The sequence below is a fragment of the Phasianus colchicus genome, chromosome 8, assembly GCF_987193195.1.
Source record: "Phasianus colchicus chromosome 8, bPhaCol1.hap1.1, whole genome shotgun sequence".
Taxonomy (NCBI): Eukaryota; Metazoa; Chordata; class Aves; order Galliformes; family Phasianidae; genus Phasianus; species Phasianus colchicus.
Window position 1 is genome coordinate 35,401,858 of NC_143443.1, and position 16,651 is coordinate 35,418,508.

The following is a 16,651-nucleotide window of genomic DNA, read 5'->3' on the forward strand; positions in this document are numbered from 1 at the left end:
GTTGCTAGTGTATGACTCAGATGGAAGGAGGGGGAAATTCACTCTATTTCTTTTATTTTATATATATATATATATAATTATATATTTTATCTTAGTTAGGTGTATGCAAGGCGTGTTTACTGGACAAAAGAGAAATAGTGTGAGAACACACAAATAAGATCTTCAGTGCTTCCCAAATTGCATTCTAACAGTAGTAACTTCAGCACTTCTAGAGAAAGCAATTATCCACTCTTTTTTTTTTTTTTAACTTTTTATCTCTCATCGCAGAATTAAAAAAAAAAAAAAGTAACTGGCACAAATCAGGTTTGCTTTGAACGATTTCAGGGCATGGCCAAAGAAGAGACAGAACTGCGGTTCCGGCAGCTGACGATGGAGTACCAGGCTCTGCAGCGCGCATACGCCCTATTGCAGGAACAGGTCGGAGGAACATTGGATGCGGAGCGAGAAGTTAAGGTCTAAATGGCTTATATTACATGCACTAAAGGGCTGTTGTTGTGTGCACCGTGTCGTTGTACCTCTTCACACTGCAGGGTGTCAGCTGCCCTCTGGCACCTGGCTGGGCTGTGGGATTAGGGGTCCCACGGGGGGGTCCCGTCCCCATCCCCACCCCACCCCCTCCCTCCTGCCCAGCCCACTACAGCCTGTGCTGCTTGCCGAGGGAACCACACTGAATTCGTTCTGCTGTTTTCACCTCGTGATCAGATTAAGAGAAATTCAGCCAGATTTTTAATGGGAAATCCTTAACAGTAAGCTCTCTTTCTATAAAAATCCACTATGGTTGACCTTAAGTGCATAATGCCTGTTATTCAGTTCCTCTGCATTCTAATTATTTGATTCTTCATAATACGGATTGCAGCTCCAAAATTCATCTTCTTAATGAGGCTTCCAAGTATCCTGTGCAGCTCTGCCTGTCTACCTGGCTCACATGGCCACGCAGCTTCATTGTCTCTAGTGTCATTTCCTTATCAGATGTCTTATCAGATGTAAGACGTTCTGCTCATGAGGAATCTGCTCTGTGCTACAAGGACATAGTGTGTCACGTAGCTGCTGGGGCACAGAGTGCAAGGGAGAACACAGCCAGTAAGGGATAAGCTCTGCTTTCAGCTGGCAGTCTGAAGCCTAAGAGAACCATAGCAATCAAAAAAGGATCATTTTCATTTGCAAAGGACAGGATAAAGAGCAGATAAATGGCTCAAGAAAAGAAAATGTTCTATAAACATAGCATTTGATGAATAAAACAGCTACTGACAGTTCCTCGTACTCTACAGCAAAAAAGCAGGGAGGTGTTGGATATTTAAGAAGGAAGCTCTGAGCGTGGGTGAGAACGACATACGGTGCAGAAGGGCACTGAGTGCACAGGAGCAGTGCATGCTGTCAGTGTGTCCCTGCTCACACAGTGTGCTCTCTGCTGTGTCCCACATCACTCCTTGCACTGGTTTTCATGGCGAGATGAATGCATGCATTGCCTGCTGGTGTCACCCACCTCGTTCTGGAGCACAGAGGGCTGCCAGCTGCACCTCCTGTGGTCGGCTGTAAGAAGCCATGTGTCCTGTCCCATTCTTGTACCAACCCACCAGGATGTTTATCTAAGAGCTTAAAATTATCATGCCATCTTGTAGGCTTTGTTTTACAATGAGTGACCAATGCCGCGTGCTTAGCTCCAAATTTACCCTGCCATAGAGCTGTTAAAATTACTTGTTAAAAGGATTTGATGTTTTAAGCATTTTCCGTATCTGTGTTAGCTTTCGGCTGTTAGGGAATTTGTATTTGCTTATTTATTTCTGTGGTGTTTTTCCCTCCTCTCCTACAGACACGTGAGCAGCTCCAAGCAGAGATACACCGATCCCAGGCTCAGATAGAGGACCTGGAAAAGGCCCTGGCGGAGCAGGGGCAGGTAATGCCCTCAGCCCTGCCCCATCCCAGGGGCAGCTGCAGTGCAGGGTGGGCAGGGGGAGTGTGGGGGAGGATGGCCGTTCTCTGCGAAATGTTTGGTTTGCGTGCATTACAGTAAGCTTTCATCGCCAGCTTTCCTTGGTGCTCTGTAAGAGTTTGCTTTGTTGAAGGAGGGATAAGATGGGGAAGCTGTCAGAGCTGGGGATGGGAGGCAGTGCCCAGTGCAGGCTGCTGGCTGCCTTCCCCATGTCCACAAACCTGACTTGCATCCACGTGACCAAAATTTAGCAGGAGCTGGACAGCTAGACATAGCTTTCTGAAGGCAAACTTTTCTTAACCTGAAAGAGTTCTTTTTAGTCATTAGAGTTTTTAAATTCCATTTGTACGCTATGGACTTTCTCAAATAAGATGGAAGAGTTGCTCTGTTGCATCACAGGCAATAATAGAGTTGCAATTTCCTATGCAACATCATTTCTCTCTGCATGTGTGACTTAATGAACGACGTGCTGCTGTGCTTGTGCCAAACACTGCCAGTTTTCACCCATACTATCAACCATTTGTGTTTCCCAGGACATGAAGTGGATTGAGGAGAAGCAAGCACTGTACAGAAGGAACCAAGAACTTGTGGACAAGGTGCCCAGCACTTCTATAAGTATTATTCAAATCACATCTATTGCTTACGGAATGCAGAAAATGCTACTAACGCATATTGCTTTCTTGTACAGATAAAGCAAATGGAAGCAGAGGAGGCTCGCCTGAAGCACGATGTGCAGGATGCCAAAGACCAGAACGAGCTCCTGGAGTTCAGGATCCTGGAGCTGGAGGTGAGCTCGTGCTGCAGGGCTGTGCTGCTGCCCCACACTGTGTGTGTCACTGGGGCTGGGGCACCACGGCTGGGCCCGTCCCAACTGTGTTGTTGCTGTAAGACAAAGCAGTGAAACAGTCAGTGGAAGTGCTGACGAGAGGAAAAGTACCCCAGGTTACTTTCAGCACGGCCGCCGTGCCCATGGCAGGGCTGCTCTGCCCAGCTGCTAGAGGCAATCCTTGTGCATTAACAATAGCAACAGTGCAGTAATCACACAATTGTTCTTTCAGGAGAGAGAAAGAAGATCACCTGCTATCAACTTCCACCACGTTCCCTTCACGGAGGGGAAAAGCCCTCTCCAGGTTTACTGCGAGGCAGAAGGTGTCACAGTAAGGATCCTCACCTCCGGTTCTCCTTTCTCTAACTCAAATCCGACACTCTGTTCTGACTCCTGGTTTTCCATTCCTCTCTTGTTAGGACATAGTAGTGGCAGAGCTGATGAAAAAATTGGACATTTTAGGGGATAACGCCGTAAGTGTATGTTCCTTTAATATATTGTGCATGCTTTGGTATGCATTGTCCTTACGTTTATTGTAGCAAAGCCGCTTGGGTTGCAATGGCCAAAGCTGTCTGCAGGGCACTGACCTACACGCTACGTGTTCCCCAGCTTGTCAACTTGCCTTCTTACAAGTGCTGCACAGGACCTCGATACCATCATATTGCTTCTAAATTGCCAGTGAATGGTTTAGAAAATACTTTGAAATTTTGCTTTCTCGTGCTTCTGTTTTTTTTCTCACCGCTGCTCACATTTGGTTTGTTCTCTGCATTTGCTGTACGTTTCCATTTTAACGGCTGCGTGTTTCAGTTTTGTCTAATACCAAAAACGTCTACATGGAAGCAGGCTGTTACGCAACAAGTTACAACAGCAGTAGGAGAAGCAGCAGCAAATAGTAAGAAGTTTGAAAGTGTTTCACCTGTACCAAGTTGAAGTGATTGTGCACATACACATCTTATGCACACCCACACACTTGAGCTGCAGAGGCACTGCAGTGCAGGTGGGTGTCCCTGTGCATGGGGCACGTGGAGCAGTCAGAACAACACCTCCCTCTGCTCAGGCCCACCCTCTGCCCCTCCGAACAGCCCTGAAGCCAGGAGATAGCAGAGGAATCAGAAGATACTGAAGTAATTAGCGATATTTACTGCTGCTGCAATTCAAGATGCTTGTACTGGCAGAAGCATGACAAATCCTAAAATCCTTGGGGTGTGAAGAATAAAAGCATGTGCATAAACCCAAGCACCAGTGAGTGAGACTGACCCTGGGGAAGGCAGAAAGATGAACCCTTGTTCGTGTCAGTGCACGTGGGACTGGCAGTGCTGATGGCAGGTCAATCCCACGCCCAGGGGTCGCCTCCCACCCTGCTGTTCCAGCCTGGTGCCCGCAATCACGCCTGTTGTGCATGCAAGGAAAGGCCAAGGACTGCATCTCTTCTCTAACAGCACGTCCCACAAAGCTCAGTTTTGTGTGGTGCAGCTGCTTTTATTCCCTGCTGGACAAAACCAAGATCTGGTGTCTGCATCTTCTTTCTTAATGCCAGAGTTTTAGAAGAGCTCCCCACCTGTGTGATCACCATTCAGCATTAGTAGTTAATTACAGCTGTTCCTACAGCAACACTGTGTTACAATGCTATTTTTATTTGCCTTAGTTTATTGTTGCTTGAATGCATTTAACTTCGTATTTGTCTCACACAGCAGTGGCCCAGTGCTGGGTTACATGCCAGGCGCCGGGACTTGTTGTAATTCTGCTCTGATCTTGTGCAGAACCTGACCAACGAGGAGCAAGTGGTTGTCATACAAGCAAGGACAGTTCTCACACTGGCTGAAAAGGTAACGGCTGCAGAGCCCCACCGTGAGCCCTGGTGTCAGAACAGCTGCTGGAGGAGCTGGGGATGAATCGGAGGGTGTTCACCAGAGGCCATGATTCCCTATGGGGCACTACACCTGCATGGGTTCTTGTCAGAATAGAGAGAAAATCCGAGCCATGTGCACGAACTGTTTGCTTTAAAAAGTTATTTAATTAGGAAAATGTTGGAGGGCAAATGGTGAACTTTGAACTAATGTTTTTTTCCACCACCAATTCTTATAAAAGTGAAGGTGTCACAGTAAGTTCCATCCTTCCCCTGTCAACCAGTGAAGCTAGCTGCATGTTTGCAGTGCAAAGATGCACTCTGAAGTTCCAGTGAGGGCTGACTGCGCCTGCGGCCGTGTGCCCCCAGCCTCTGCCTCAGCCCTGCTCTGTTTGTGTGCACAGTGGCTCCAGCAGATTGAAGTGACTGAGTCCGCGCTGCAGCAGAAGATGCTGGATCTGGAGAATGAAAAGGTATTGGAATGGGGCAGGGGTGAAACTGCAGGAAGGGCAGGCACAGCACTGACTGCACCTCCCTGTGCACCAGGAGCTGTTCAGCAAGCAGAAGGGCTACCTGGATGAGGAGCTGGACTTCAGGAAGCAGTCCTTGGACCAGGCGCACAAGGTGAGCACCAGGCAGTGCCAGAGGATCCATTTCCCCCCTGCAAGGTGTGTGCTGTGCTGCCTCCAGAAATGCTCTCTGCTTCTGCCACTACTGCTCATGGAGTGACCCAAGGACTGCATGGGTGGAATGCTAAGCAAATCCTCATAATGAGCTCCTTAGGGATGGTGGTCCTTGGGTGTGCATGGTCCCTGCAGGATTAGGATCTAAATGTAAAGTTATTAAACACAAATTTAAATTTAGCAGAGGCTGTAGTTAATGACAGTGCTTTTTGTTATAGAACAGAGATTTTAGCCTAGACTTTCTTTTAGGTCTTAGATTATGGTCTCTGCCACCAAAATACCTGGAGATATTATGGGATTCTGCACACTTGAAACGAAACTGCAGTTAGGTGAGGTTCATTGCACACACTAATGAATCCTGTGCCATTTCAACTACCTTCTCAGCCATTCTGCTTCCTCCAGTTAAAGTACCTATATAGTCTCAAAAGACATAAATGCATACATTGACCTATAGATTCAGCCTATTATTTTGGTTACCCTTAAATCCTGAGGACAGTTCTGCTTCCTGAGAAGCAATGGGTTTTTATGCCTCTTTTTTGGAAACCCATTATCTGCTCGGATGTCAAACCACTTTGGGAGAGCTTTCGGTACACTTTTCAGTCCGGTGTGGATGCCTTAAGCCTGGTTTGGCAAAATGCTCAGCTTGGTGCTCTTTATCTGCCTCTCAAGCAGAAGGAAGGAGCATAATGAAGTGAGTCTTAGTCCGTGCAGAACTGGCTGAGGATTATCTGCACTCCCCCATATTCTCAGGCAGTGCGGTGGCTTTCTTCATGCGCACAAATGCAGGCTGAAAGCAGCCAGAAAGCTTTGTTCTTCCTGAAATTCCAAGGGTAAAAGCCATTTTGATTTGTGTAACTTGTCTCACATCCATGTTCCCTTTGTGCTCCCCAAGATGAGCTGCTGCTAATCTCCCCTGCAGCCCCAGCCAAGCCGATTACCAGCCGGAACCGCCACGCTTTTTGCACGGCTTTCACTGCCTTGATTGCTGCTGAGGACTTTGTTCCAAGAAACGCTTTGTCACACAGAGTACAACTGCCCCGAAGACAGTGAATTTCTCAATTCTTTCCATTTTATTTGCAACTCAATTTAAGCAGAGAGGTATAATGGTGTTGAAGCAAGATGTGGGGCCCAACGTGTTCCCAGCAGTGGGGTTTTGTTAGGGCAGTTATGGTCAGCCAGCTTGCTGGGGTTATTGCTACAAGTGGAAGGAGAACCTTCTTGTATATCCCACCGTCCTTGCAGAGACACAGCAACTACTGCTGCTCTCAGCCATGTCTGCAGCTCCAAAGTGTAATCCCTTGTTATTCTTGTAAATACGAGTGTTACTCTGTCCTGACTCTGCTAAGTCATAATAAGAAAGCAGCAACAGCCACCTCAGGTGGAGCAAATAGCTCATTTTGAATTCAGCCGAATTATCACAGCAGACATCTCTGACATTCTCAATCAGCCCACAGGTTCCAACCACGCTGCTTTGTCTTTTCCCTCTCTCCGCATGGCCATCCACCAACTCCACGAAAGCAGGAGTTGACCCCCCCGTGTTTGGGTGGCACACGGAGGGACCGGAGCCCCCCAGCAGCCACACAGCTCACAGCCCTGCAGCACGGGGCTCCCAGCGCCCTGCCCTGTGACTGAGCTCTGTGCTGCCCTGTGCAGGACGTAGCACACCACCCTCAGCCCTCCCCTTGTCTTACAGAGGAAGGATGAGCAGTTCCCCACAAAACCCTCCCTCGACCCATGACCACGTTGAGCTGACAGCCGTATATATTATTTTTGATTAGCAAATTCTGGAATTAGAAGCCATGCTCTATGATGCCCTGCAGCAAGAAGCTGGAGCCAAAATTTCCGAACTTCTTTCAGAAGAGGAGAAAGAGAAACTGAAGAGTGCGGTAGAGCAGTGGAAGCGCCAGGTGATGAGCGAGCTGCGGGAGAGGGATGCCCAAATCCTGCGCGAGCGCATGGAGCTCGTCCAGCATGCCCAGCAGGTATGTGCTGCAGTGGGCAGGCAGCACTCAGGGCAGGGGCGCGGTGAGATCCATGCCACCCCTGCAGGGCTGCACCGGGGGTCCCTGGTGTTGGAGCCGGGTTTGGTTTGCCTCAGAGCATCCCTCGAAATGGCATTCTGGCTTTCATGGGTTTGTCACGCGTGGTGCGTGATGCTGCACTAACAGAGGACTCACCTACAGCTTAAAACACACATTTGTTTTTCAGAAGAGATATATGCAAGTCATGTCCCTGAAAATAATACGTCTTCTGGGTACGTTTGTGTTTGGTTGGTTAATACATATTTTTCTTAAATTTTAAATTGAACAGAGAATTAAAGAGCTAGAAGAAAGAATTGAAGGCCAAAAAAGACAAATAAAAGAGTTAGAGGAAAAGGTAAGGGAATGCAGATGAAGCAGCTGATACGTGATGTGTGTATGTCCGTGTCTTCATTCCATCTTTGCTAAGAAAATAATCTTACAAAAACTGATGTTGTGCATAAATTACCTTCTCGCAGTTCTCTCCCTGTGCCCAAAGCTCCCACCTGAATCTCACACAGAAGCAGCTCCCATGTGCCTGGCACCACTTCTCCTCCTACAACTTCAATTTTGGCCAAACCATAACTGAAATTCTGCCCTAAAATGACCTTCACGTGAAACATCTATTCCTAGAGCAATTGCCAAGAGGGAACTTGTAGAATCATAGAACTGTAGAATCACAGAATTTTAGAATCATTTGAGTTGTAAGGACCATGTAGTCCAGCCCCCTGCAATGCACAGGGACACCCACAGCTCCATCGGGGCTCACAGCCCATCCCCCAACCTGGGCTGTCTGCAGGGACCACCCCCAGCTCTCTGGGCAGCCCATGCAGTGCCTCATTGTCCCCACTGTAACACACTTCTTCCTTATATCCAGTCTAAGTCTCCCCCTACCACAGGCACAACAGTTGTTGAGCTGAACTCTTGCCCAAAATCAAGCTCCAACCTTAGCAGTGCATCCTTTTGAAGCATCAGAAGACCTCAGCTGCTGATCTCCCTGCCTGCCTGCCCCAGGCTGCAGCTGGGCTGCAGTTCTCCGCGCCCCGAGGGATGCAGGCAACTGCCTGAGCTGAGCAGAGCTGGCTCTGGGGGTCACCCCGCAGTCAGTACTGCTTCCCAACACAAAGATTTGTTGCACTGTCTGTAACCATGGCTTATTCTCAGCTAAACACACTGTAAAATCTTACTCTCTTTCTTCTCTTCCATTTTTTCCTCTTTTCCCTCCCCTTTTCAGTTTTTATTTTTGTTTTTATTTTTCTCTCTAGCTTTCATTCTTTGGTCGTAGCCCTTCAGGCCAAATGCAGAAGGTAAGCACTCGGACTGCTTGGGGTCCCCTCCTCTTCCCACGTGGCACAGGGCCCACCCAGTGCTGCACAGCCTGCCTTGCCTGTGCACTCCCCAGGGCTGCCCACGTCTCCCCAGAATGGAAGCCCCTGAAGCCCTGAAGTAACGTGTGCCCGAGGTGTTGCTGGGATTACCCTTTATCTCATGTAAATAGGAGAAAAAAGGGCAACCCATTTGTGCCTGGAGAGGTGGCATGGATTGCCATGTTGGCCATGAGCAGCACTGGAAGGAACGGTCTCTGTTACTCATGGAAGCCAATGGGATATGACAAAAATTCTTTTTTATTTGCTGTATAATTCAAGCAGATATATGCAAATATGAACCTTAGAGAATTTTTGTGCGTGTTATTTATGAACGGATTTACTTCTCTTTGATCCGTATTTTAATATGTTTTTCTTGTTTCAGCCTACTGATGAACTGGAATTGCTTCTACTGTTACTAACTGGAAGATGGCATTGGTTGCCAAGACAGAAAAAGAGACATTGCAATGTCAAGAAACCCAAATATATCTTGTACTTTGCTGCTGGAGATGGAGGAGTGAACCTTACGACCCTTTCAGACTGCAGATGAACCAGGCAGCGTGGGAACCTCTGCACAGGTGGGGTCTGCACCGCTGAAACCTCTGACCATGCATTTTCAAAAGCTGGAACTAAGCTGGCAAAGAAGAAAGCCAAAAACCCCTCCCTCTATTAACAGTTATGGGCTTCTCCCAAGCCTGTCTCTGCTGCTTGGAATAACTTTCAGTGGAGGTCCTCGCTCTGCTGCTTGAAATAACTCAGCTTTACCTAAGGAGCAGTATACTAATTCAGATAAACTGAATGCATTTTAGTTCCCTGCTAAGCAGGTAGAGAATTGCTTCTCTGTGGAAGTGACTATGTCCCGTTTTATATGTCAGTCATTTATATTTGTGATTCATAGTTATTTACAAATCTGTCTTGAAAGAAATTTATAGAGAGAGCTCCAGATGAATAACTCCTGAAAGGATAAATGTGAACTACGGGAGTGCGTTGTGTTCCGAGGCATTTCATCATAGCACGGGGTCTGCCCAATGGTTTGCTGACTACCCCACAAGCCCAGGATTAGGGGAAAAACATGAAGCTCTGTTTGAACCCTTCAGGAAATGAAACTGTACTCGGCTCTGAGCTTTCAGTAGGCCATGCTGCACAGCACGATGACAAAACTGGCATGCTAATTTGGAGTTTGCTATTCCTGAATGATGCTAAAAGGCCCAACGCCGTCCATTAAAACGTTCAACTTGAAAAAGAGTGAACCTGAGAACACGTCGTCCCTGATCCCAGTGTGGGAGGTGGCAGAGGAACGCAGGCATGAATACGCAGAGCGTGCAGCCCGAGGCCGGGCTCAGAGCCAGGAGAGGGAATCTTCTGTAGCAACAGATGAAGGAGGAAGAACCCCAAAGGAGTCCCACCAGTACTTTGCCAGATGGGAACTGGAGCCAGGTGTGCAAATCCGGACCTGCTGGTGGATGATGGAGCCGCGCTGGTCCTGGAGCCCCAGCAGCACGGGCTGCAGGTTGCAGCTCTGCCCATCGCTGGGAGCACCAGGAGGAACGCGAAGCCAAAGAGCTCCGACAGGTAAGGCAGACAGATTCCTAAAAGCTGATTTATTACATAATTACATGTATGACTTCCTTCGTAACTGCGTGGCTGCCGGTCTGACTCACTCAACCTATTCAGGATAATAACGCAGAGAAAAAATTGAATAGTCCAAGGCCTTTATGTAAATGACTTATTTATTTGTCTTACTTTAGTCCACAATTTAGACACCGAATTTCAGTATGAGCACAGTTGTTCTGTTTTCATCGATCTGAAACGCGGCCGCGCCCGCACACAGCTCCGCCGCGCCGCGAGGGGGCGCTGCGGCACAGAGAGCGGCTGCGGGGCGGCAGCGCCCCGCGACTTCCGGGGCTTCTCGGCACCGACTTCCGGGCGGCGCTGCGGGCTGCCGGCGGTAGGGGGCAGCAGCGCCGCCGGGCTGCCGGCTCGGTGGTTCTTGTGTCGATAGAAGCCTTTGAGCGCCCTCAAACCCGTTATTTTTGTCCCAGTGATCTCGGTGGCGGGAGGCTGGGGAGCAGAGCTCAGCCCGCAGGGTGGGTGCCGCTGCCGCTGAGCGCATGGCAGGCAGGGCGTCCTGCAGGAGCGCGGGGACGTGCCGCCTCCTGACCCCCGTGGCCTTGACCAGCAGAGAACCGCCCTCGGGCTCACGGTGCACAACGATCCCAGACAGCGACCCAGCTCCTCCAGCCCTTCTGCTTCGTACAGAGGCATAGATTTACTCTAGGAGTGGACACGCCATTTCTAACAAAGAATATTCAGCCTTCTTTCCTACTGTAGGCAGGAGAGCAATTAGAAACACCAAATCAAGATCTTCAGCACCTGATCTTTTTATCTCCCTGTGGCACAGAATCACAGAATGGCCAGGGTTGGAAGGGACCTCAAGGATGATGAATCTCCAACCCCCTGCCACATGCATGGCCACCAACCTCCTCATTTAATGCTAGACCAGGCTGCCCAGGGCCCCATCCAACCTGGCCTTGAACACCTCCAGGGACGGGGCACCTTTGGTTTCCATTCACACCTGCCCAGCAGTGAAGCTGGTGAGCAGCATTCTGCTGGCAGCTGTCTCGTCGGGTCACCTCCTTTCACACCACTGCTGGATCTGTCCATGCTATCCTGTTCCTGTGGTAGATAATTACTTTTCTCTAAATCACTTTATTTATTGATTGTGTAATCAAATTGCACTTTTTATCTTCAGTTATCAGAAGAGATTTCTTTTTAAGGTCAGCAGCACATTTTTGCAGATACGATCCACAGGAGAGATGATGAGCTGCTAGAGCTTAAATTTTGCTTCATTGTTCCATCAGCCACATCCTGTATATTTCCATTCATTTTCAAAGGGGCTGTAAAAGGCTTACTTCGCAGGGGTACTGAGACAAGGTTAATAAGCTACGTTATTGGAATACTAATTGGGGAGCCTTTGCTGTGCAGAACAACTCAAAACATCTTTGTTTAGCATGAGCCAAACAGGGGAAATTCAAGACTTCAGGAAGCCCCCCCAGTGGGATGAATGAGAGCATATAAAGCAAAAGGCTCAAAGTCTGCTGATGTTTACTGTGATGTAAATCCTGTGTAATTGATCCCAGTAAAGAGCAGAATGTGGCTCAGTATTAACAAAGGGGTTTCCCGCAGACTAATAATAACCAACATACAGAAAAGTGTGGAGTGTCTCACTGCACCGTTTTTCTGCTTTAATATTTCAGGGATTGATACAGGCTGAAATACATAGAAATACATAGAAATGACAGTGTCACTCTGAATTTGCAATGTCTGGAGACGAGGTGAGAGGCAGGACCTCGGGCAGGAATAACGACATTGCTGGTGCTCGAGCACAGCGCGGATTGGAGGTTTGATCATGGAGAGATTTCAGTTCATGAAGTCAAAGTAAAAGGCCGCAAATTATTGTTCAGCCAGTTCCACCAGAAAACAAGGTGAAGCAGACCTGATGAGATTTTCCTTGTAAGCAGAATGTCTGCTTTCTGGTAGTTATCTGAGATGCCGTTCCAGAGCAACAGACTTCACACAGGACTGATTTGTTGCACTAAATTGGACACAAACCCAGAAAAGACAATGGCATTATGTCCTTCTCCATCAAATACTGTTACAAAATGCAGACACCTAAAATGCTAAGCAGAAAACAGTGTTTCTGTAATGAAGCAGGACCCCCCAAACAGTTAAATGCTTAGAATTAACATTGCTGGAAAAATATTTCTACTGACTTGTATTGCTGTTAAGGTCAGCTTGCAGCCAACCATTTCAATAAGATGAACAGATGCACTTCTGCTCTCTTCTGAGTGCCTGAGCACGGTGCTTCCACCACCTTTGAATAGCACAGAGTTTGTTTGATTGAGTTTTCTTCCAAGATTCAGGAGCACAACAGCTCCAGACCCAGAAGTGAATACGAGCAGAGCTGTGTGCTCATCATGCCTTCTTCCAGGAGAGCTCAGTGAAAGGATGGAAGTCATCAAAATGGTCAAAACACGAGTCTGATGTGCAGAGCCCTGTTTTTCGGAGTGGTGTTTGATGCTGAGCACACAATTTGTACAAGTGCCCTCATGTTTGCTGTAAGGAGCAGAGCTGTCTCTGATTTCTCAGTGCTGCAGTTCCTGCAGGGCCTCCCCCTCAAACCTCCTGAACTCCGAGACTGTGCTCTCATGGGAAGAGTCAAAGCCTGATCTGTGAGCTCGCATAAATATGGGGTTAAACGCCTTGATTAACATTTAAAAGGGCCCTCACATCTGTCGGGCCTTCCCACAGCTGCTGCATTTTGGCAGCATTGTCTGCTGCTTCCCATCCACGGGGCAGGACAGCGTGCTCTGCTCAGCCGAACTGCAGCATCCAGCACAGAGCTGAGGTTTGGAGCAGTGTCACAGAGAGCTTTCTGCTCGGGCTGCCAGTGTCCTGGCATGCTACACGGGTTAGACACTCTGCAGCGACAGCTGTTTTCACGTGGGTAGCAGTGTAATGTTTTGTTCACCAAAACCAGCAAGGCAGTAGCTGTAATTGAGTCACCCATTCAGCCCTAACGTGGCACAGAACCTGAGATTTGCACTGTAGAAGTATTATCCATGGAGCATTTTTTTTAAAAACAAACTTTGCCCTTTTTATCATTCACCTTCGGGAGGGCTGCAGCACTGCAGATCTCATTTCCATGAGGTCCAAAGCGTTCTCCCCTTGGTTTACTTTCATTTCATGACTGTATCTTCCAGACAGGGCAGGATTCTTTCTCTTCTGTGAGGGAGGAAACAAGGGAAACTGACCAGATAAAACAAACTCATCTTTGTCAATCTTTCACATTTCATTCATTCAAAGTCCCAAGAATGATCTGTGAGTGAGCTGGGGACATGTGGGCTTTGTGTCCCTTCACTTTGATGGGGCTGAGATGCACAGCACAGCCCTTAACTATTGTCTGAGGAATGGAGTTTTGAGTACACACACAAATTAGCTAGATTAAACTTCATTTGTGTAAATCACAGTGCTGTCAGTCACAGCTTGTTGTGAGTTTGTCCTCTTCATTTGTAAAGATCTCATGTGATGGGCCTGAAGAGGAGGTCCAGCTGCCCAATGGTGTCACGGCGAGGCACTGGTTTGTCCCTGCCAGCACCATCACAGTGTGCATAGACGGAGCTGCAGGAAGATTTTCTTATGAGATACACTGTGGAGAATGACAATTCTGAGGAGTGAGAACGATGACTCTTTGGCCTGGCTTAAGTTTAAGGTGTTGTTGCCCAGCTCCTGCTCCTCAGCCTGGCTTCCTAAGGATAGGGATGTGTCTGCACCCAGCCCACAGCCCAGGTTCCACCAGGTAGTTCCAGCAGTGACAGTCAGCTCCTGGAGGGGCAGGAGAGGAGGCTGGGGCTCGGTGAGATGCAGGGCTGCAGCAGGCCGTGGTGTGAGTGGGTGATGTGCTGGGATGTGTCTGCCCCACTGGGCAATTAGAGCTCCCAGACAAACCTCCGCCAGGAAAAGAACCTGTCTGAGGAGCTCAGACCTGTGATGGCTTTGTTACAAAGATCTGCAGAGGCAGATGTAGGCAAATTTGTTCCGTCGGTGGCTTTTGCTAAAGTAGGGCTGTTCCAGTGGCTGGCTTCATTTTTGTAACAAGCAGGAAAAGCCCCGGGGCTGCCACAAATTGACAGGAGGACCGTTAGGGGGATGTGAAGGAGATGGCAGTGCTGTGACAGCCGTGGAGCTGGGGGCTGCACCACTGACCCCTGCCAGACCAGCACAGCCTGCCCAGCCTGCAATAATTGCTCTGGTAGGGTGGCTGTGGAACACCAACAGCTGCAAATACACCACCCAGTATTTTTCCCTTACTGAGAAATAGATCCATGTAGTTTATGTACAATTACAGTAGTTAGCTAATAGATGTCTTCTTAAAAAGCAATCAAACATCATTAAGCAATTAAACACAATTGCGCGGTTGCACGGCAGTTATATGCAGGTGCAATTCAGATTCACCAATGAGCACCATATGCTACCAAATAAACAAAAGGCTTTGACAGAGCTAAGTGCTCCTGTCTGGGAGCCACACTTACACTGGCTCGGTGTCCCAAAGCAGTTTGTTTCAGCCCTGCATGGCTGCTCCTGCAGCCCTCCTTCACACAGGTGCATGTGCTGCCAAGCAGTTACACCCGCAGTGTGGGAGGGGTTCTCCAGAACTGCTGCAGTGTTTGGGATCAGCATCGCTGCTGGGGGGACCTCTGGCTGTGCTTCACCCCTGTGTTTGTTTATCCCATAGGTGCCTGCACCGATTCTGCAGCCCATGGCAGGTTTAGAAAGCTGAGAAGTGAATCCGTTGATAACAAAATTCTAAAGCCCTGGTGTTGGTACAGCAGCCCTCCGTTAACACTGGGCATTGAGCAGCATGGGAGCCAACAGCAGAACTGTCAGAGCTCAAATTGTTCAGAAGAGTGTTCCATCTGTGCTGAAATAATGGGACAAAACGAGAATCAAAGGTTATGGACTTCGATATCAGCATATATCTGATAGGAGTCACATACCCGATCCCAGCTCCACCCCATACAAGCACCTATATTGGGGTGACACAGATGAGCCAAATGGTCACTTCCACATTTTATGCACAAAGAAGTCAAATCCCAAACGTCCATTTTGAGTTCCACTTAAACGCAATGTCTTAACGCACTCAGTTACGTGGGAGCGCCTGCGCAGAGCTGTGTGTGGCACACTGCAGGCCCTCGTGGAGATTCTGCAAGCCAGGAAGGCCTGGGATGTGCTCTGTGGATCTGCAGAATGCCTTAACCCCACCCAGGGGGCAGCGTGGGGCACAGAACCGCCTCCAAACTGAGATCCCCCTTAACTCAGACCCCGGTCCTGTGTGTGTGCGGCACAGGGTCCAGCTGTTGGTTAGACTTCCTTATGGTGTTTTCTTTAATGAGAAAGCTGTACAGGACAGGTCCACGTGTAAATAAGGGATTACGTTTATGTAGATGTTAATATTTACATGTAAAAAGTTATGTACATAGGAAAGAAAATAATGGCTCAAAGAATGTTTTAAAAATAGTTTCTTCTGTCTAAAGGCACAGAAGGACAGCGACACAGACGTGCTGCTGAGCTCAACGTAAGCTCAGCTTCGTGCTCGGCTTGGGGATGCTCAGGGCTCAGTCCTGGGGGCTGAGGGGCTCTGGGCAGCCCTGCTCCAAACGGTGGAGGGACACACACTGAACGTGTTGCCCACTCACTGCTGCTCTGCTATGGCAGCCTTATTTCACCTACCGGAGTTTGGAAAGAGCGTGCAGTGTGTTATCAGCAGCACAGGGAGCTTCTGGAGGAATGCCAAAGGAGTCAAGGTGCTCCCAGTTCGGGTACTGCAGCGCTGGGCAGAGGCACGGCCTGGGCTGGACTGATGCAACACAGCTGAACTAAGAGCCACTCGGATCTCAGCTCACCTGGCTGCAGGAGCGTGGCGTCAGTGAGTGCCGTGCTCCAGCAGCACCCCAGCTTTCAGCGCATCCCCGAGTGCCTTACGCAGCTCCTAAACGGAGCCACCGGCAGCCCAGGGGCTCAGGAATCTGTGTTGTGAATAGTGCAGCACAGCCTGTACTGATGCGTGGTATGTTTGCTAGAAAGGAATGCTGAACATCGAGGCGAACCAGAGAAAGTGGTTCCCCCGGCCGCTGCGCTGTGTGCTGTGCTCTGTAACCTCCAGCAGCCACATCCCGAGTGCAGAACGTTGGGTCGGTGCCGCGGCAATGACTGCTGGGCCCAAGGCGGGGCTGCATCGATCAATTACAGAATTTTACACATATTTTTGTATTGTGATTCATATGATATATATCAAGAGACTTTCTATTCATTTGTAAAATACATAAATTATTGTAAACTTTTAATAAAAAGAGCTGTTTTAAACCTTAAAATCGGTGAATTGTTTTCTCCCGGCTGCAGGTGGAAGCCTGGCATTACTCACGGA

The 16,651-nt window shown here is 48.6% G+C and overlaps 1 protein-coding gene across 16 annotated transcripts in view; it reads left to right on the plus strand.

Annotated features, from left to right (window-relative positions):
• The window catches only part of JAKMIP3 (Janus kinase and microtubule interacting protein 3), a 54,932-nt gene extending 45,703 nt beyond the window's left edge, over positions 1–9,229 (plus strand). For 8 of the 16 annotated variants that reach the window (XM_090145682.1, XM_090145680.1, XM_090145683.1 and 5 more), the window contains 12 exons: positions 325–453; positions 1,811–1,894; positions 2,464–2,526; positions 2,619–2,717; positions 2,989–3,087; positions 3,176–3,235; positions 4,517–4,582; positions 5,007–5,075; positions 5,149–5,226; positions 7,064–7,267; positions 7,596–7,661; positions 8,569–9,229. In XM_090145682.1, coding sequence (XP_090001808.1) covers positions 325–453; positions 1,811–1,894; positions 2,464–2,526; positions 2,619–2,717; positions 2,989–3,087; positions 3,176–3,235; positions 4,517–4,582; positions 5,007–5,075; positions 5,149–5,226; positions 7,064–7,267; positions 7,596–7,661; positions 8,569–8,748 — 1,197 coding nt within the window. In that variant the 3' untranslated portion in view covers positions 8,749–9,229. Of the gene's footprint in view, positions 1–324; positions 454–1,810; positions 1,895–2,463; positions 2,527–2,618; positions 2,718–2,988; positions 3,088–3,175; positions 3,236–4,516; positions 4,583–5,006; positions 5,076–5,148; positions 5,227–7,063; positions 7,268–7,595; positions 7,662–8,568 lie in introns of those variants that run through there. The other 8 variants (XM_090145684.1, XM_090145685.1, XM_090145688.1 and 5 more) reach the window with 4 other exon arrangements.
• Positions 9,230–16,651: the final 7,422 nt, after the last annotated feature.